Source organism: Lacerta agilis, chromosome 1 (genome assembly GCF_009819535.1).
Source record: "Lacerta agilis isolate rLacAgi1 chromosome 1, rLacAgi1.pri, whole genome shotgun sequence".
NCBI classification, from domain to species: Eukaryota; Metazoa; Chordata; class Lepidosauria; order Squamata; family Lacertidae; genus Lacerta; species Lacerta agilis.
The window spans coordinates 101047858-101069956 of record NC_046312.1 but is presented as its reverse complement, the minus strand read 5'-3'; the positions used below and the strand labels follow the sequence as shown (position 1 = coordinate 101069956).

Here is a 22099-nt window from a genome sequence, read left to right as displayed (position 1 = left end):
TTTTGACAATCCGAATGTGGACTCTTTCTCCCTTGGCACCAGACGAGCTAAAATTCAGGACCTTGTTTTAACACTTGTTCCTCTTGGAATTAGATCAAATACAAAGAGAAGTTTGACAAGGAGAAGGGCAATAGGCCGCAATACGACCTGAAGGAAGCCAAGATCTACAAGACCTTAAAAGATGCCCACCACATCGCTAGTGAGGTATGTGTGGACCTTTAGTCCAGTAGTTGCCAACCCTTTTCAGGCTCATGGGCCCATTTGGAAAAGCTTATGAGTGTCACCACATAATGGCAGCTGGGAAACCATGGCTAGTTGCAAAATGGCTGCCTGGAGGGTAGTAGCTAGTCATGAAGGACAAGCAGCTTGTCCATGAAACTGAGTATGAGGCAGAACTGGGAGTTGAGCCCCTGAACATAATACTGGCTGGAGGGAGGGATATTGTTATTATTATTATAAAAAATTTCTATACCACCCTTCATCTGAGGATCACAGGGCAGTTTACAATATAAAAATACAAAAATACATGCTATAGTATCAAACAACATCACACACACACACACACACACACACACACACACAGTTTAAAAGTCTGCAGGTTGTTTAATTAGCCAAAGGGCTAGGAGAAGAGGAATTTTTTTGCCTGGCACCTAAGGTTATGTAATGAAGGTGTCATATGAGCACATTCCACAGGCAGAGCACAACCACAGAAAATAGTGATGATGAGTTGTCATCTTCAACCATCTCCTAGCCTTCTTGGGCCATGTACCCAGATTTCCCTAACAGAACATGTGCCTGGCAGCTTTGCTACAAATCATTTAAGGAACACTTGCAGTAATTCTGATCTCATTAACCATCTCTTGCCCAGTGCCCCGCCCCCACAACATTTTGATGCAAAGTCTGACTGAGTCCTGTTCCTTTTTAATGTGTCCGATTTCTAAGTATTGTTTGCGTTTTCCTTTATTGTGTTTCTTTGAACTCCCCCCAACAGGTTAAATATAAGGCGGACCTGAAGAAACTTCACAAACCAGTGACAGACATGTCTGAATCCCTGTCAATGCATCATGTCTTGAACACCAGCCAGCTCGCCAGTTCTGTAAGCCTCTTAGCTAAGCTAAGCTCAGATCATATTCACTTTAGCGTTTCATCCACCTGCCTTTCTGAGATAATATCCGCTAACAATTTATGTAACAGCTTTCCTCCTTAACTGTTCCTAGGAAATCACCTGGTAGTGATCTCTCTTCTCTCCTGCCTAATGAGTGTTCCCCATGTGGACTAGCAGCATTAATACCTATGGTCTCTCAAGCATTTTCTATTAGCTGTAGAACTGCTAATATTGTAAAACCTCTAACCACATGTAAATGGCTTTTTGGGGGGGGCCTTTTTAACTTTCGTTTTTGACTAACAGGAATACCATTTCCCCCCTCTTGATTTCACTATTTTTTGTGTGCTTAATATTATTTCAACATACTTCTTCTTTTAACTTTTTAAACCCTTTTCAAAATTAATTCTGCTTTTGCTGAACTTTTATCATCCTGCTGTTAGACCACAGAATGATGAATACGCTAACAAGAGAAGACGATTTCCAAAGTGGCATTGTCTTCAATTTTAAATGTATCATATATTCACTATATTTCTTTTGTTCTTCCTTCTTTCTTTTTTTTTTGGGGGGGGTTTCTTTTTATTTGCTTACAATATCTTGTTCTTGCATAATATTGCAAGGGGAAAATAGCTATCACAAGTGCTTCGGCATTCGTCTGAGCTCCCCCCCTCTCCCCCCCTTTATGCATTCCTTTTTCTTTTTTTTCTTCTTTTTTTAAAAAATGCTTTTGGTTTCTTGTCTTTCTGTTGAAATGGTTGGATCAGCTGGAGCTAGAAAGCTTGCCAGGTTAGGCCTTTTTGTTATTGAGGTGGTTTTTGACACCTTCTCCTTTAGTACCAGTACAAGAAGAAATACGAGAAGAGTAAAGGTCACTACCATGTGATTCCAGATAACCTTGAACAGATCCATCTAAAGGAGGCCTCAGAACTTCAGAGCATAGTAAGTCATAGATGAGTGTTTCCTGCTTTTTTATTTCTCATTCACAACCCATTGCATTGCATTCTAGAAGGGTCAGCCTGCCAAGAAGGGGGAAATGTACCACTTCTTTAAAAAAATGTATTGCAGTAGAGTTATTTCAACATTAAACTCCATTTGAACTTGGAGTGCATTTACAATATAAATGAAGAAGTTGCTTTTCCCAAGGAATTCCAGGAATAATAGGTTTATAAAGATGCTTAGAATCCTCCAATTAGAGCTCCTAGCTCCCTTCACAGAATTTGCCGGAAAGAAGCCTTGGCACTTAAATGTAATTGAACATCATTTTAAAGTCTGTTGTGGATCTATAGTTTTGCACACTTCTTGCATGTGAGATATAGCTGCCTACAGGTGAAACTCGAAAAATTTGAATATCGTGGAAAAGTCCATTTATGTAAGCAATTGTTTTCATTAGCTAGAGGAGTTTAAAAGGTGAAACTAATATATGAGAAAGACTCATGACATGCAAAGCGAGATATGTCAAGCCTTTGTTTGTTATAATTGTGATGATTTATGGCGTACAGCTGATGAAAACCCCAAAGTTGAAATTGTTAATTTGGGATTCTCATCAGCTGTACACCATAATCATCACAATTATAACAAATAAAGGCTTGACATATCTCGCTTTGCATGTCACGAGTCTATCTCATATATTACTTTCACCTTTTAAGTTGAATTACTGAAAGAAATGAACCTTTCCACGATATTCTAATTTTTCGAGTTTCACCTGTATATTCTGATAAATTGGTTACAAATGAGTTATTTGTTAATTCAAAATTTGCCTTAAATCCAGGTCTGAAAATGTATTGGGACTTACCTGTTAATGTTCCCTCCAACTATCTGTGCTATTTTCCAACTGAACAAAAAACTCTTGTACATTGGTTTTCAGGCCGTTCTTTGAACTCTTATTCATAAATTGCCAGAATTCCACACAGGCAGTGCTTTGTGAACAAACCATGCAAACCACACAGTTGTGGCTTCATATCTTACGGCTGCAAAATGGGGCCCTGACATGTGAAGAAGTGGACGGTAACCGTGTTGCCACCGGAGCATAGAAATTGGCCTTGACCCTTGACATCTGGTAGCAGCATTTCAGTGCTCCTTGGCCCTCGTCTGTGTGGTGCAGAAGACTGTGTTGGGGGGCACCCAACAGGTCACTCACTGCCGTGCGGTTTTCATGGCTGATATGATTGTTTCTTGAGCATGGCTTGGGGGAAGAGACCTAATTCCCTTCCATGTTCTAGGGCCACCCCTGTACATTTCTACAGTGGTGCCCCGCTAGACGAAAATAATTCATTCTACGAGTGTCTTCGTAGAGCGAATTTTTCGTCTAACGAAGCGGCAATGGAGCGCGGAGGTTTTCGCGCAAAAAATTTTTTTCCCCGTCTTGCGAGGCAGCCCCATAGACTTTTTCGTCTTGCGGGGCAGCCTTCCGCTAGACGAATGCCTTCGTCTAGCGAGTTTTTCGTCTAGCGAGGCATTCGTCTAGCGGGGCACCACTGTATTCTATATCTAGCAATGCACTGGAGATAACATTTATCTCCCTCTTGGCAGGTGAAGTACAAGGAAAAATATGAAAAGGAAAGAGGGAAGGCCATGCTGGACTTTGAAACACCAACATACCTCACTGCTATGGAGTCTCAGCACATGCAAAGCGAGGTAAGGTGCTTTGTGGCAGAATGCAGCTTAGTTTCATGTTGGAAAATGAAGGCACGGCAACATGTTGTTGTTCAGTCGTTCAGTCGTGTCCGACTCTTCGTGACCCCATGGACCAGAGCATGCCAGGCACGCCTATCCTTCACTGCCTCCCGCAGTTTGGCCAAACTCATGTTAGTAGCTTCAAGTAGCTTTCCATTCAGGTTCAGGCAGTTAGTGGGGAAGATGCTTTCTGAGGATATAACTAGAATTGAAAAAATCATGCCTCTGTTTGCCCTATAGCAGCCTTGCTCAACCTGGTGCCCTCCAGGTGTTTTGGACGGACATACAGCTCCCATCAGCCCCAGCCAGATGACTAAGGATCAGGGATGATGGAGGTTGTAGTAAAAACCGGGGGTGGGGGATACAGGCTGCACTTTATTACAATCTGATTCACGGTTGCCAAATAAAGGAAGTTTAGGAGCAAGGCTACAGACTCTAAGCTATTAGTTTACTTTTTATTTGTGGAATTAAGGTGATAACAGGAGTGTTGGTTTAAAAAAGGACTTGCAATTGGTCAGTTTCCCCGGGCTACCAGAAGATTAGACTGGCTGCTAAAAGCAGCAGTATATAATTTGTAATAAACAACTTTCGTTGACACCATTCAAGCCTTGTTTGTGTCCAGTTACAATTTTTCCATTGACCTTCCTGAACTCAGTTTTGTCAGTGTTCTGTCCCAAACGTGAAATTTATACAAGGTGAAATATACTTGTATAAGGTGTTCGGTCGATAACATTTGGGTGGTTCTGTCAATTGTTTCAGGGTGGGTCCCCCCCCCCCAAAAAAACCCCACCATTTCACCGCACAACCATCTCAAAATCTGTTGACTAGTCCTTTAGGCAAGTGTGCCAGAGGACAAGATCAAAACATGAGATAGACTATTGCACAGTTCGGTCCATAACCAACCACCTGTGCTTTATGGTGTGCTTGCTTCTGGTCTCCAAAGCAGGAAGTAACACAGCACTGCAGAGACAAGGAGGAGTACAGACCTGATTCTCTGTCATAGCCAAGCCCACGGGTTTGCTTGCTCCCTCCTCTACAGGAATGCTACAGATCCTTGCTGTCTTTGCCATGTGCAGCCATCATAGCTGTCAAGTTTCGGATTTGAAAATAAGGGATCAGCAGTCTCACCTATCCCGGGGACAGTCACATGTCAGTGGTGGGCGGAGCCAGAAGCAAAAGTGGGCGGAGCAGCAATGTAAACTCCAAGCGAGCTCGGGCTCGGAGCGGAGCAAAGAGGAGGGCAGCCAGCAAAGAGGATGGCAGCCATGTGCTCCATGCAATGGAGCCCCATCGTCTTCTTGTCTGATCCCATCGAAACAGGACAGGAAGCAGCAGCTGCTCAAAGGCAGCCAGGCTCTGCCCACCAGCTAACCCTATTGGCGGCACCGGATAGGGGCTGATGCAGGGGGAGGAATACACCCCCCTGTAAGCATGGGAAACGGCTCCCACTTGCTTTGAGGGCTGAGGCTTTTCTCTCCAAGTAGGCGAGGTCTTCCCACCCAGTCCCTGGCCAGCAGGGGAGGAGCTGCTTCCATTAAAAAATGGGAAAATTAAGGGAAATAAAAAATAAGGGAGAGCAGCGGGAAACTGCTTAAAATAAGGGAGAATCCCAGGGAAAACGGGATACTTGACAGCACTGGCAGCCATTGACACCTTGCTGCAGGTGTTTGCCATTCATGATAAAGAACAACCCCCCATTACACAGGTGCAAGGGGTCTGGATACAGGGAAATTTGAGCCCTGGGTTCCATATTGTACTTAGGAGGCCTCTCGCATTTTTCTAAAGAAAAGGAAGATAAGCAGTCAGAGAAAGCAATTCTTTTACCCTTTCCCATTCCCTGGAGGCTTTGCCAAGCATCCTCTCATGTGTCTTTTGAAACACTTTCCAGTTGCACTTTTTCAAAGCCTCCTCTGCGCATCATTTCCCAATACAGTGCCTGAACAGCGATTGAAAGGGTGCAATGTCCACATTGCTTCTTACAGGCCAGTGCTAAATCAGAGTTAACGTTTGCCTTAATATTTATCCTATTGTTAAAGGCCTACCCGTGTCTTGGGACCCCTGGTGCCCATCTCTGTGGCATTCACCCCTTCCATTTCACGCACCATCCTGTTCATATACAATCCTTTTATATCAGCAAGATTAGTTGTGAAACTATTAAAGCTTCAGCACTGAAAATCCTTGCTTGTTTTAAGTGTCACAGCACCCCCTTCCCCCTGATATTAGCTTGTTGTTTAATCACACACTGATTTCATAGCCTGATCGAAGTGTCCGCATTGTTCTGTCCAAGAGTGAAACTTACACAAGGCAAAAATACTTGTATAAGGTCCTTTGGGTGATTCTGTCAATTGTTTCATTATATTGCTATTCAAAATGCAATTAGACACACACACCCTGGGGGTTTATGGGATGCCTACCCTTTTGGCTCTGGGCTTTTCCCTTCCTTAGACTGATCATAACAATTACGGTAGTGAGTACTAAAGCATAGGAATGACACTACTGTGAACTTTAAGGGCACCTTACCAGCTGAGCACATTAGTGATCACTGAAAGACTGGATTCACCTTTTGTGAATCACATGTTCATCCAAAGCCTTGTTGCGGTCAGAGACAGAAAGTGGGTGCTTGCAATGTATTTTTATTTTATCTGTTCCTTACATGTATACACCACCTTTTCCTCCAGGGGCTCAAGTTGGGGCACATGGTTCTCCCCTCTCCATTTTAGCCCTAGGGACAGTGATTTGCATAGCTGAGTGGGGATTTGAATTTGTCTCCCAGGCCATCGTCCAACACTATATAACCACTACACCACGCTGCTAAACCCCACCCAACACCGAATGGCCGACTAGCAAACTTGACACAACAAGGGCAAGACAGGACCCAAAACTAACAGTACAGTACTTGAAAATATTCTTCCTGCACAGATACAAAATAAATTCTGTTTTTTTCCCCCTTCTCCTCTTCTTCTTCCAACTCCTATTAGAAAGAATATAAAAAAGACTTTGAAGAGTCCATGAAAGGCAGGAACCTTACTGGCCTGGAGGTCACGCCATCTCTTTTGCATGTCAGATATGCCACCAAAATAGCAAGCGAGGTAGCAGCTCCTCTGTTGTCTTCTGCTGTGAACCCAACTAGTTTCACTAATTGTCCTTACCAAAGCAGTCCCTTCACTGCTGTCTTTACCAGCCTTAAACATTTCTCTTAAGTGCATGGTTTAATCTGTGTTTGTTGCTTGTTCTAGTCCATTGGTGTGCTTTTTGAATCACTAATTGTTAATTGTATTAGCAGCATTAATGTTTTCCTGTTGGTCGAACAGACATCATTGTTTCACTATATGTGTTCTTCTTTATTGAAGTTGTTGTGTCAAGCTGTGTGATTTTCTAGACCCTAACTAAGTGTTGCTTTAAGATAATTTGAAGGCTATTTACTAACACTTTTTAGGGGAGGGGGTATCCTTCATCCGCCTCCCCCTTGAAGTGCTCTCTCTCTCTCTGGTTTCTTCAGTTTTCTTTTTCTCCCCACTCCCTCTAGAAAGAATACAGGAGAGATTTGGAAGAAGGTGTCAAAGGTAAAGGCATGACCATTGTGGAAGAGACCCCAGACCTACTCAGAGCAAAGAATGCAACCTATATCTTGAATGAGGTGAGGCACATAGCTAGGCTAACTTCCCTTGGGGGCCACTGCAGCATGGCCTCCTTCTTCTGCACTGGATTAATGTCAAAAGCCCCAGAAATTGGGGAGAAATGCATGATGTGGCTCCATCCTGTGACTCCCAGAAGGAGGACAACATTGGCATGGTAATGAGCAGTGCTGTTTGGGTAATGTCAGAACTGGCCTTTCATAAGAATAATTCAGGCAAAGCTATATTTAAAGAGAAATTATAGGCCTGGCTCCAGCAATTTCTGAAGCATTGATTATATCTCAGAAAGAGTCAGATACCATTTACCTTCCCAGGTCAATTTTTGTTATGGGTTTGTAGGTACTAGAAAACATAAAGCACCAGCAGCTAATTAAGCTTGTGTCCTGTGCGAGTTGATAGTTTGACCCTTGTGTGTTATTTGAGCTGTGTTTTAAACGTTTTTTATTCCTTTGAAATTAGTGTGGGTGAACAGCTAATCAAGTTAGGCAAACTTCCTAAACTGTGTATTAGACACTTCTTAAATCCTACGAAATCAACATGTGTTGATAGCTAATTAAGTTACGATAATTTCCTTTTGAGGTGTTAGCCAGCAGATGAGCCTTTTAGGCAACACAGATGATCAAATGATTTAGACTATCTGTGAAGAGTGAATGCTTCTTCGACTGCATACATTTCTCTTCCGTGGGGCACACTTTTTTGCATGTTGTATGGGCAGCAGCTTGAGTCACATCAAGATCACCCTTGGTGAATTGGGATAAGTGTCACTTTTGAAAAACCTGCCCCATTCTGACTGTCTCATCTGTATTAATCCTTTTTTTAAAAAACAAAACAAAACAACCCACAACAGAAAGAATACAAGAAATCTCTAGAGATGGAAATCAAAGGAAGAGGCTTGACAGGCCATACCACAGAAACGCCTGATTATATGAGGGCAAAGAATGCCATGGACATCGCTAGCCAGGTCAGTGAGAACAGCCAGGCACTAATAACACTTGGGAGTAATTTTAAAGGGAACCTTCTCCGTAGATTTCCTAAGGGGAAATCAAGAGGAAGCTGTGTTCATAAATGTACTTACTATGGATATCTGCTTGTGACCTTTCCACCAACAGATCAAATATAAGCAGTCTGCAGAAATGGAAAAAGCCAACTATACCACGGTGGTTGACACTCCAGACATCATCCATGCCCACCACGTGAAGAACTTTTCAAGCAAGGTAATGATCACATTTGTTTTCAACTAGCTTTGCCAGATTTTTTTTTTTTAAAGGAGGGTCTTGCTCCCCATTGATAGGAGCTTCTTTCACGTAGGAACCATTTCACACATATCTCAACTCAAGGGTCAACAGATAACAAAAAAACCCCACGTTTTTGTGCAAATTGCCTCTTCGACATTCAGCGTATATATTTCTTTTTGGTGTTTTTTTTTTAACCGCAACAATAAATCTTGTTCCTCTTCCCCCAACAACAGAAAAAATATAAGGAGGATGCAGAGAGAAATATGTCCTACTATGTGTCTGTTCTAGACACACCAGAAATGCAGAGAGTCCGGGAGAACCAAAAGAATTTCAGCATGGTAGGTATTAATGTACTGTAAACACATTGAAAAGTGTGATTATTTAAAAATACGTGATGCTGTGAAGTCCTGTACAGAATGTAGGCGAGAGGTGGGAAAACTCCAGCCCACAGCCTAAGCTTGGCAGGGTCCAATTTGACTCCTGAGACCACCCCCCCCCAAAAAAAAACCCACACCCACCTGAAGAAGAAGAGTTTGGATTTGATATCCCGCTTTATCACTACCCGAAGGAGTCTCAAAGCGGCTAACATTCTCCTTCCCCTTCCTCCCCCACAACAAACACTCTGTGAGGTGAGCGAGGCTGAGAGACTTCAAAGAAGTGTGACTAGCCCAAGGTCACCCAGCAGCTGCATGTGGAGGAGCGGGGAACCGAACCCAGTTCACCAGATTACGAGTCTACCACTCTTAACTACCACACCACACTGGCTTCCCTACACCACGCTGGCTCCCTGACAATCACCTGGTGGGCAGGGTTCAGTTCTGTGTTTGCAGCTCATACCATTCCCCACAGGGTTTTAAACCTTGCTCAGACCCATGCAGAGCGTAGGACAGAAGATTCCACTTATCAGGACAAATATTCTGCCTCCTCAGGCTACACCCCCCCACACTCCTCAAGAGCTTTTGCATGGCTGGAACACATCTCAGAACTGTAAGAATGCCTCTTGCTTGCCTGGATTAAGATAAAAATAATTGTGTAAGGTTTGAAGATGTAAAAGTGTGTGCACACACATTTACAGATAGATGAATAGAGATCTCCACAGTGACTATGCAAGCACAGATGAGATTCCTGTTTGGAAGCAATGGCACTAATGCAGAACATGCTGTTTTCTTGCATTGCGCTGTCCTGGCTAACCAGCTCTCACGATGCATGGGAAGGTTTTATTTGTCTTTTATTCTTCCTTGCTCAGTAACATCAGAGGTGGTGTCAGGCAACGTGTCATTATGGATGGGGAGTCTCTGGCCCTGCAGATGTTTTTGGACTCTAGCTCCCACCATCCCTGACCATTGGTCATGTTGGCTGGGGCTGATGGGAGCTGGAGTCTAGCAATGGGGCCTTGTATAAGCTTACCCATTTTATGTGAGCATGCTTGTGTGCGTGGCTTAGAGGAGAGGCATGGTTTCAGTCAGTCTCCCCTTTCAAGAAGGATGTGGTACACTGTTTCTTACGACTGTTTCAACACTGCCTTTGTCTCTGTGCATCACACCTTACAGTGCAAAACTGAAAATTGAGTGGCTGGGATGCAGGACGGGTGGAATACAAGGTTACAAAAATGGGGGTGGATGGTGAGGATACAGCATATGTGCAGATCGTAGTGCAATTTACCAGAGGTCGCATGTGCTTGAAAACAGCACCAACTGATGGAAACATTAATGGGTAAATGTGGGCCCCAATCACAAAATCTTCTATGCACCCAGAGCCCCTACCCCACGATGCATGGGGTTCTCCATTCTCTGTAAATGCTGAGAGAATGCCTCATGATGATTGAAGATTCTGTCCTATTATCTGGGTGTCCACTGGAAATCCCATGTGTGCAAACAGCAGCTCAATTTAATGACCCAGATAACAGGTGCAGCTTCAGATTTCACTATTCCTAAATGATTTTTTATTTATTTATAAGAAAGCTATGTAGAATACCAAAGAAATAAAGGAGCAAAGGACTGAATTCTTTATTGCAAGGGCAATAAACAAAAAAATATGTGTTCTCCTAACAGCTCAGGTACCAGCATGATCTACAGGACAGCAAAGGAAAAGTCACAGTTGTACATGAAACACCAGAAATATTAAGAGTTAAAGAAAACCAGAAGAACTTCAGCACGGTAACATTATTTTACACCCCTAAGTGAATCCTTAATTTTGTTGTCCTACTTTTGCAGATCCTTCAGCATACAGGAATCTTCCTCAATATGAATGGTGCTTCTTGTTTACTATGCATGCCCAGGCTTGTATGTTGGCGGTCAGGGCCTTGCAATTTTACGCTAATTATCTGTACCTTATTATATGTGTAGGTGTTGCTATTCCTTTACTCTCTCTCCTTCAACAGCTTCCATCGTTGCACAGTGGGTTGTGTACCCCACATCTGACAGTAGTACAAAATACCTGCCCTTGTTTTGCAATGTGGCTATGAGTTTGTAGCTGTTTATAGGCTCGCTGTGTCTTCTTTTAGCAGCTAATTCATGTATGCCCTGCTTTGTTCTTAATTAGCAGGTTTAACCATGAAGGATGCTAAATATTGTCATTATGTGATGTGTTTATTGGTGATGATTACTCCATGGATGTCTGATCAAAACAGTGGAAAGCCATATCTACGTTAAAATCAGTGCCATTCCCATTTTACTTAAATAGACAATGCCACAGGCATGCATGAACCAGGATACTTGGAGCAGAGATTCCCTCCTCCACAAGTCCCCAAGATCCTGAAAACAGGGATGGATGAATCTGTCTAGTTTTGAGTTGAAATTTTTCTTACCTTATGTTCAGTTCACTACATTTTTTGCATTCGTTTGCTTTAAAAAATAAAAAAGAACACCCTCAAAAAACTCACCAGCATTTTAATGTGCTTTCTCCCATTGTATGCATTTTGCCTACTATATATACATTTTAGCAAATATCTGGTGCATTTAAAAATATTTTCACTCAAATGTGCGTTTTATGCATATTTTCCCACAATATACATATTTTGCACACCATTATTTTATTTTTTTGTTGGAGAACTACATCACAAAATATGGAGAAGTGCACATTTTACTTAAGGATAATCTTGCTTGGAAGCAAAAGCTTCTGAAATCAATGGGAATGACTTCTGTGTGAGTGTATGCACTGATGATCAAGGAACCAGTTAAGAGGTTTCCTAATATTCCACTGTTTTGTAGTCTTTCTGTAGCAAGTGACAATGTTTTTGTTTTTCTATGCTCAATCTTGTTGTCTTGGTTAAGATTTTATATAAAGAAGATATTGGAACAGGAACAGCTATTGAAAAGACGCCCGAGATGCAGAGAATTAAACAAACCCAGGATGCAATAAGCACGGTACAAAACCCAGTGGATTGTTAACACTCTTACCTGTGCTGTTCCCAACTTATAAAACTTCATTTGCTTTACATGATCCTAACAGCAATTCTGGAATAACTTGAAAAGTCAGTGCTTTTCATAATTAATCAAAACATAATTTGCTAACTAGCTCTTCCATTCTACTTTTACTTTCCTATGTAAAATAGTATCCACATTTGGAAAACTCTAACTATTAACATTTTCTAATGTTCAACTAATGTTTATCATTTCATAAAATACTGAAATTATATTCACGTTTTGATCTTGTCCAAAATGTCGATGAGATATTCATGGTAGCAAATATAGTGACCACGTTTTAAAACTGACGATAATTTTAGAGAACATTTCCGATATTCTTTGTTTTCTCTCTCTACTCCATCTCCCTACCAACCCCCAGTATGTATGGTAGGATTTCCAAAATTATTTTTCATTTGATTGTGTTCCGCACAATGTCTTTCTTTCCTTTTTTGACATTTCGTTAAAAAAAGAGGTAAAAATGTTTTTATTGAATGTTGTACATGTATGGTCACCCATGTTGGATAGAATGGGAGATGGATAGGAAGCACCGATATTACTCGTTTCAGTTTTTTGAGGAAAATCTAGTTTATTCATTTCAGATTATCTGATAAACATTTGAATCCAGAAGAGAATCCTGCTCCATTCATAACGAAATCCCACTGAAAAGCAATTGGACTTAAAAAGTAAAATAGGTTGGTTTGTGCCACTGGTTTCAATGGGACTTGACTGAATCAGGATGAGCTGATTGGTTTCAATAGGCCAGTGTCTCCTCTGAATAGGCAGAGGTTCCAGTATGCATACAGAGACCATGTTTGCAGAGGCTCCTTCATCTGCTTCTGCGTTGGCCAGTGCACATTACCTATTTCCTGTGTGGAAAACCCCCCATGGCGTACGAAACCTATGGCCACAAGTCTAGGTTCTGGAATCTAGTGGGAATAAATCCAAAGAAAGTTACCGGATTTGAAATGATTTAGGCACACTCTCCTAAACTGGACTGAAAATTTGATTGATACCAGCAAGCCAGCACAACTGCAAGGAGCCCAATATTGACAATGGCCATGGGAAGGTCTCATAACGAGATCCCATTGGGATGCAGCTGAGGAGATGCATGACCACTCCAGCCTATTCTCTGAAGATTTGCCTGGCATTGTCAACACAAGGTACAGTGGTATCTCGGGTTACGTACTTAATTGGTTCCAGGTCGCTGTACGTAACCCGAAAAGTACGTAACCTGGGAAAAACCGCTTCTGCACATGTGCAGACCACAAAAACACTTCTGCGCATGCACGAATCGTGTGCGCTTCTGGGTTAGCAGAGTTCGTAACCTGAAAAGTACGCAACCCAAAGCGTACGTAACCCGAGGTACGACTGTAGTTGTAAAATAGGGCCAGGGTCTGAAAAAGAGAAGTTCTATGATGGATGCCATGATCAAAAATCTATTTCCCCCCTGGCCAGGTTGCACTTGAGCTGTATGTACTACAGCTGCAAAATAAAATAACCTCATACTTGTTTACTGATGATTAAAGCAGCTTTTAAAGCAAGGAACCTGGTGGAAAGCTTTAATCCTCCTGTTTCTACTACATTGGCAAGATTGCTGAGTCAAGGTGGCTCTTCCTTCGCTATCAAATTGGAGATTGGCTTTTATACATCAAAATTTAAATTTTTGCAAAAACTTGTTCTCCGCAGAGGAGTCTGTTTCGACATGGGTGCATGCAATGCTTTCAGTTCCTACAATCGTGATTTACTCTTGTTCTTTTTATGTGAAATGGATATGTATGTTTCATGTACATAATGTAAGTCATTATTGTCTTGTCTTGTTTTCTGAACTGAATACCACTTTGTAGATTAAGTACAAGGATCAAATTGGAAAAGGAACTCCCATTTCTGATCTTCCCGAAGTAAAACGTGTCAAGGAGACACAGAAGCACATCAGCTCGGTAGTGGCTGATATTTTCTATGCTGATTTGTGTGTGCACTGGGCAGTAACAGTGTGCTGTTCACCTTACTAAACAGACATCTGTTGCCCCTGCTAACATGCTATCATCAACTTCATCCTCAGTATGGCATTCCTCTAGTATTACTCGGGCTTTAACATCTATTAGCTTTAAGATCTACTTCCTATGCAGCTTGAGAGGAGAATATAGACCCATTTAATGCTGAACAGACAGAAATGGACCAAGAGGATAGAATAGTAGTAGTAGTAGTAGTAGTAGTAGTAATAGTAACTGACAAAATTATGACCCCTGCCATACCCACCTACCTACTGGTTGGGGGAGTGCTCAGCGACATGTGGAACCTGGCTGTGGTGAAAGGCAATCTGTACATGTTCAGAGACACAATAGCCACAAGCCAACACAAAGTGTACTTAAGACCATTGTTGTGAATGGGCTTAATTATGTCAGATGGGATATCTGCTTCTTGAAGTCTGAGCACCTGTTGCTCCTTGAGTCTTGGGTCAGAAAATCCAAACAATTTATTCTTGCTCACTTAAGTGGGCCTCTTGCTTTATTCAAATCTTATGGGCCATCCCCTGAATGGGTAGGATTTAATTGATTAGAACATGGGAATTCTGTCTAGCATCATTTGGCCACTTAAGTGATGGGTATCTTGAGTGTTTCAGTAAGAGAAGGTGTAGTGACATTTATCGAGGAACTGTGGAACTGGTACTTTCTCCTCTCTTTCCCGCTATGCCTTCCCTTTTACCCTAAGCTCTTCACCATACTAATTGTTTTCAAAATTCATTTCTGCATAATCAAGATACAGGTAGGCACTCTAGTTACCCTTTTCTAACTACAAATTTACCCCTCTTGCTTTTGACATTTTGAACTGACTGAATGCCTTTTTGACTTAACCCTTTTTGTTTTGTTTTTCCATTTGGGGAAGAGGTCACTTTTTAAAAGGAGTGAAATGCAGGACATTTTTTTTTAAAAAAACTGATTTCTCACTGCCTATTCAATACCAATATAACAAGTTTTATCAAGGAGGCTTTCGAAATGCTTACTTCTCTCCCGTAGCAATAGCCCCAAACTTTTAAAAAGAATACGCCACAAAAAAGAGAGATGCCTGTAATTCCAGGAGTTTGGCACTTTCCCCCCAGAAGCATCTAGAAGTGGAAACATATGAACAAGGATGGCATTTTGTGGGGACACCTGTAATTGGTCGATTTTATACTCCCAATGGGCAATGTCCAAATAATTATATGCAAAGTACAAGTGTGTTTAATTAACATTCTGCATTGCAGAAAGGTTTTCAGCTACCTTTTTCTTACCTTTGTGGCTGTTTGTATTCTGCAGGTTTTGTACAAGGAGAATGCAGGGCAAGGAACCCCGATACCACTTACTCCAGAGATAGAGAGAGTCAAACGCAATCAAGAACACATTAGCTCGGTATTTCTCAATGAAATCAAACCTACCATAACAACTCATCTTTTTCATTTTAAAAAAATAACATTCTAACTATCATCTTCTACATTCTGCTACATACCATTTTCATGACTCATTCATTCTGATGTGCGTTAACATCAATTTACAGTTTTGTGCACTTTTAAAAAAGAAATAAATAAAACAATGACAATAATACTTATGATCTTCAATAAGATTAACCCTGTGCTCCCTTTGCACACATTCACTTCCCTTAACGTACTTCCTCTGACTTTGCTTTTCCCATTCACATTTTAATGACTACTCTCCCCTTACTCTCATCTTTCCTTTTTGATACTAGACTAAGCATGGGATTTAAACATGCGCCGATAACTACAAAGTACTAGCCAGTATTTTTGAGTGTCTTTTGTGGATACTTTATTGTACCTCACAGGTGTCCTACAAAGAAAACTTGGGGGCAGGAACGGCAACTCCTGTTACCCCAGAAATGGAGAGAGTCAAGCGTAATCAGGAGAACGTTAGCTCGGTATATCACAAAATATCTATACATAAATCCTTTTAACCATCGCCACACTTTGATAAATATATTTTAATCCTTCCACAAGCTTTTGAATCCTCCTCAGCTCCTTATCATTTTAATCAAATCACTAAAATGTCAGCCTCTGAAGGAAAAAAAATGAAAGCACTAACTGTGACATACGCCTGCAGTGGGTTTTTCCTTAGCTCTGTTTATTTTTCTTACCCTATTCACTTCCCCTCAAGTGGCAATATTATTTGTTTCAAAACAAATGATATTCAGAGTGGATTCAATATATCCTTATAACAGGAAACATTTTCTAATAGCCTTTGGCATTTGTGTTGGTGCAGTGCAAACTTAGAATAAAACCTTAACCCCACTCTTAAAAATAGAGTAATAAAATGTTATTTATGCTATTGTAGTCTTTCAAAACAAAACGGGTAGTTTTAGGGTGTGGAAATAATAATGCAGCTGTCTAAACTCAGTCACAAATTGTAATTTAACCCATGATAGGAAGTGTTTTAAGTTAAAATATGCAGTATTTTTCTCTGTGTGCATTTTTTGTTTTTTTTTGTGATCTGTTTTTTAAACTTCATAAAGCAAACCAGAAAACTGGATTGCATTCTCTTTGCTGATGGTGTATCTTACGATGTGCCCCTTAATTTTCATTTTTGTTTTTGACACTTCTTTGTCCCACAGGTGTTGTACAAAGAGCATTTAGGGACTGGAACCCCAACACCTATTACTCCAGAGATGGAGAGAGTCAAACGCAATCAAGAAAACTTTAGCTTGGTATTTTTGTCACAAAAATGCCCTATAACACCATTCCCAAATAAGATTAACCTTTCATGTTTTGCATAATTAAACTTGATTTTAGCACCCTCTGACAATTTCCTCCCCTTTTTATAGCCTGAGTTTGTCATTCTAGGTGGAAAAATATTAATGCATTTGAATAAACTTGGTCACAGATTGCAACTTCCTGCATGATAGGAAGCATTTAAGGTCAAAATATACTGTATAGCATTTCTTTCTCTATGTGATTTTTATTTTTTGATTTTTTTTCTGGCCTATGTTTTAAACAACCATAAGACAAAACAGAAAATTGGATTGTGCTATCTTTGCTGATGGTGTATCTTGAGATAAAAATTTTATTTTTGTTTTTGACACTTCTTTGTCACACAGGTGTTGTACAAAGAGAATTTAGGGACTGGAACTCCAACACCTATTACTCCAGAGATGGAAAGAATCAAACGCAATCAAGAAAACTTTAGCTCGGTATTTTTGTCGCTAAAATGAGCTTTAACTTCATTCCCAAATATAATTAACCATCTTGAACCTTAACCCCTTCTATAACATAGCTATCTCGATATGATTTCAGTGAGCTCAGCCTATTACCGTGTTTTCCCGAAAATAAGACATACCCATAAAATAAGATGTAGCAGAATTTCTATGATTTGCGTAATATAAGCCATACCCCGAAAATAAGCCACGGTGTGTTTTCTTGAGGGAAAAAAAATATAAGACAGTGTCTTATTTTTGGGGAAACACAGTATTTCCTTTCGAGCCCCTGAATGATGCTGAATTTGCTCCCAGCTCATTGTGAGCAAGAACAGAAACCATACTGAACAAGGCCATTTTTGCTTTATGCATTCCAACCAGATTTAAATATTAATCCTATCCCAATTCCACATTAATATTTTTTTAATCAATCCTGCAAGAAAATTCTAATTAAGAAAAATGTATTTTTTTCCACAATGTACACATTTCTAAACATATCCAGTCCCAAAATACATATTTTTTAAAATATGTTGAGAACTGTTGTGCAGAATTTGGAAAAGTGTGAAATATGAAAGTTCTATTAATCTGCGACTCACGTCATACTGTATCAGAATTCACCAATATCTTAATTTTCCAAGCACCCCTAGGGCATAGGGATGGACCTCAGACACGGGGAGCGCAATGAATGGGTGCAATACACCTGCTCCTTAACCTCCCAACAGCATCCGTCTGCACAGTGCTGGAAGAATTAAGAACAGGAAAACCAACTCACCTTACCTCGGAAACAAGAGAGGTTGCATGCATTAAAGAAAACTGCAGCTTGGTCGTTCAAATATGAAAGTTCCATTTCAACCCTTTAAAAACTAACTTTTAAATCTTTGTTCCAGGTTTGTTCTGTTTCCATACATGCAACTGACTTCCGGGGGGGTTATCATCTTCAACGTGCCCTCCAGCCGCTGTTTGGTCTCCAATTCCCATCATTCCTGATTCTAGGCTGTGCTGGCTAGGGCTAATGGGGCTTGAACACCAATGCAGGGCACCTTGTTGGCAACTACTACTGATTGTCATTTCCCCACTGCCTTCTTTTTTGGCACACACACACACAAAAAATCAATAATTTTGGATATTATTACCTGCTCTTCTCACTGTCCCAACCCTATCTCTTTCTCTGTTTTGACCTTCTTGAATTTGATTTTTTTTTAAGTCACTGTTTGTTTCTGTGTGACATTGTAAAAAGTATATGGTCTTTCTCCAGTTGGGTTGAACAAGTAGTGCGACACATTTTCAGCCAAAAATGCACTAGAAAAATCATTCTGCAGCTACCATTGTTGCATTCCTTCCAGAATAAGGCAATGGAATAATCTGCATCTTATGAAATAATATTTATACTCAAATATTCACCATTGAATCGGTCTAAGCTTGCTGTTGCACTATATTTCTGCCTGGGAAATCCATACATTGTGATATCTTTCTCAGTGGTTTCTTTGCTTCTCCCCTGCCTTCCCTTGCATTATTTTGCCAAGGTGAAGAGAAACCTTATCCACAACCACCGGCTGACCTCACCAACATGGCTCGCTGTAAGAAATGGCCAGACACATCCTATTATGAATCCCTAGCCTGCCCCACTGTGATGTGGCACACACACTTTAGAAAGTGGAGATCTGCAAGAAGTAACACTACAAAACTCCCAGTGTAAATCAAAGCTTAACTATTCATCCTCAGTCCAACAATCAAAACTTTCCGCCATGGTATCCCAATGAGTTCCTTGGGTACAATCCACCAATTAAGCATTTCTAAGTCCCACCACCGTCAGTAGTAGCATTAAACCCACTGAATCCCTCCTACTAAAACCAATGGAACTTAAAAGTACGTAAATTTGGCTAGATTCATACACACTGAATGTACCCATGTTTGATATGTAACAGGATGGGGGGGGAAGCATGAAACCACAGGAAATATATTGTGGAAATGGGGCATGTGGACAAGCCCTCACCTACAGGCTCATACCCAGGAGATCTAAGACCGTATTCCCCCCCCCTTGTTTGCAGATCAAAATTAATTGTTGTTTTCCTTCCTTATTTTTTATTTATTTCTGCATTCCCCTTTGTCATCATGCAGGTGCTATACAAAGAAAGCCTAGGGGCAGGAATCTCAACTCCTGTCACGCCAGAGATTGAGAGAGTCAAACACAACCAAGAAATCATTAGCTCGGTACTTCTGGGAAAATAGTCATTTTAATTCTGTTTTGTAATATGATTAACTCACCCCTGCTCTCTATTCTAGCTTCCTCCTGCAGATGGAGTTACATACTCCCTGTCTTTTTATTTTCCACTGCAGGATGTCACATCTTGAGACTTTTTAACCCTTCTCTTCCTTTCAATGTCTTACACTCACATTCCTCCCTCCCAAAAGAGAGCAATCTGTTGTCTTTCCTGCATCAGTTGTTTTGCATTCTATGCATATTATACATAGATGCAAAAAATGCCCATTATTCAAAAGCATGATCATGTATTAAAACAATACTTTGCCCTTGTTTTCCAGAGACATAAATAAGTTCTTATATGCATTGTTTTAAAACTGTAACCCAAAACACCCTGCAAAATAAATCACAACCAGATCGGAACTCTACCCCTCATGCTTCAATAACAAAAACGTGGCAATTCATTTATTGCTGGTTTATTTGGCTGCTCTTCTGTCCTACAGGTGTTGTACAAAGAAAACGTAGGGAAAGCAACTCCGACCCCTGTCACTCCTGAGATGGAGAGAGTCAAACGCAATCAAGAACATATTAGCTCGGTATTCAAAAGAAGACAAGCAAAACATCCCACAAAGATCTGGATTCTAAAAAATAACTTCAGATGTGTTAATGATCTATGCTTTCTAACAAAACAAAACAAAACAAGTTCCTATTTACCTCTTAGCATACGAATTCTCCCCTTCAAACTCCCTCTGTGACCCAAGTTTTAACTCACTACTACCAGGACTTACTCCTTTTTATTTTCCAGCAAACATAGGATTTCCGTCTTTATTTTCTACCTTTCCAACCTCCTCATCCTACTAGATTGTTTTCTGACATGGCTCCTCTCTTTCAGATGACACTAAAATCAATGGCTAGCTTTACTGGAAGCCAGTGTGATCCCAGTGTTAACATTTACAAACTATTAATCTTGATATGCAGTCAATGGCACCTTATGATTTCTGGATACTTTTGTATCCCATAGGTTTTGTACAAAGAGGAACTGGGGAAAGGTACCCCGACGCCTGTCACTCCTGAGATGGAGAGAGTCAAGCGCAATCAACAAAACATTAGCTCGGTATTCAAAGGAAAACAAATTGACCAGAATGGTTTACCATAACATTAGATGTGTTATAAAGATCCATGCTTCCTAATCAAATATAGCACCCAGTCTCACCTCTTGGCATAATCACCCTATCTTCTGAACTCTCTTTGCAACCTAAGCTTTAACATAGAAGTACTAGGAGTTGGCTTACTTTCACGTTTGGTTTGTATTTGTACCTTTCCAACTTTCTCATCCTACTAGATTCTTTCCCTTTATGGGTGTTGATTGATGGGTGTCTCTTCCAGGTGACACAGAAATCAACAGCCAGCCAGCTTTCCTGGAAAGCTGGCATGATCCAATTAACATTACGAGCCAATAATCTTTGTTTGCGGTCTGCCATGATATGATTTCTGGATACTGTTTTGTATCCTGTAGGTTTTGTACAAAGAGGGACTGGGGAAAGGGACTCAGACACCTGTCACTCCTGAGATGGAAAGAGCCAAGCGCAATCAAGAGTACATTAGCTCGGTACATTTTAAAAACAAAAATACATATTTTAAATAACATCCTAACAAGCTGTGGGAATTGTTTCCCCTCTAGTAACTAAAACTATACTTTCTCCCTTAAGTAAGATACTCCTATTTATTTAAAATACTTATATTTTACTCATAAAATATGTACCATAAATCTGATATTTGGTATTTAATAATCTGACCATAAGAGTTTTTTTTTTATATAACCTTGCAGTGGTGACTATAGGACTCTATCCAGACACTGTTAGACCATATGATTTCTGGTCCACATAACAAATTTCTTGATAAATGAATGTGTAATAATGAGAAAAATAATAATACTACAATTGCAAAATTATTTTGATTTAACATCCCATATGCTTATGAACTGGTGGTTTCATAAGATGTCATAGGAAATCACGCTTAGGCAGGAACAACGTGCTTGATGTTGTTACTTTCCAAATTGGCACAGAAAAAGGTCTTTTAAAAGAAGCTTTCCCACCCTATCAATATAAATCTCCATAGAATTAAGCATTCAGAGGGCTCAGTATTCATGAGTTAGGACTCAAAAGTCAGTAATTGAACAACCAACACCAATGTGAAAAACATGCTGCCCCAGCGGTCTTCCAACAGCACACTGGACAAAAAACAAAAAACAAAAGCCTCAGGTAGCTAATGAGAGACACAAGATACTTTGTAATTTGGTAGTTAAAACTAGGACAAGAAACTGGACCATGAGTTTATATGTGATGACTTCCCTGGGCACAGCTATTATACGAAGCGATGGATGTTGCCTACTGGATAGAATCCTCTCAAAATAATACATTCCTCTTTTAATTATTTTACCTGCTTAATTCACTGTTGTACATTCTTCTCCTTGGATTTTGCCTTTCACTTGTACCAGGACAGATCAGTTTCTATTATGTGACTTTTTACACTGGTGTCTTTATAGTTTTTTTATTATAACCTTTAATTGCTTTTGCAAAATGCCTACTTTTGAAGTGCCGCCCCAGTTATTATACTTTTCCTTTAAACAATAGTTTTATTCGCATTATATTTTTGTGATTTTTAGATACTTTTTA

General features: G+C 40.4%; 1 protein-coding gene across 50 annotated transcripts in view; it reads left to right on the top strand.

Annotated features, from left to right (window-relative positions):
* The window catches only part of NEB (nebulin), a 158039-nt gene that overhangs the window by 128571 nt on the left and 7369 nt on the right, over positions 1-22099 (top strand). For 12 of the 50 annotated variants that reach the window (XM_033164634.1, XM_033164977.1, XM_033164985.1 and 9 more), the window contains 20 exons: positions 94-204; positions 992-1096; positions 1937-2041; positions 3632-3736; positions 6754-6864; positions 7302-7412; positions 8258-8371; positions 8520-8624; positions 8879-8983; positions 10697-10801; positions 11918-12010; positions 13894-13986; positions 15343-15435; positions 15863-15955; positions 16646-16738; positions 17129-17221; positions 19343-19435; positions 19928-20020; positions 20446-20538; positions 20941-21033. In XM_033164634.1, coding sequence (XP_033020525.1) covers positions 94-204; positions 992-1096; positions 1937-2041; positions 3632-3736; positions 6754-6864; positions 7302-7412; positions 8258-8371; positions 8520-8624; positions 8879-8983; positions 10697-10801; positions 11918-12010; positions 13894-13986; positions 15343-15435; positions 15863-15955; positions 16646-16738; positions 17129-17221; positions 19343-19435; positions 19928-20020; positions 20446-20538; positions 20941-21033 — 2007 coding nt within the window. The remainder of the gene's footprint in view (positions 1-93; positions 205-991; positions 1097-1936; positions 2042-3631; positions 3737-6753; positions 6865-7301; positions 7413-8257; positions 8372-8519; positions 8625-8878; positions 8984-10696; positions 10802-11917; positions 12011-13893; positions 13987-15342; positions 15436-15862; positions 15956-16645; positions 16739-17128; positions 17222-19342; positions 19436-19927; positions 20021-20445; positions 20539-20940; positions 21034-22099) is intronic. The other 38 variants (XM_033164835.1, XM_033164757.1, XM_033164852.1 and 35 more) reach the window with 34 other exon arrangements.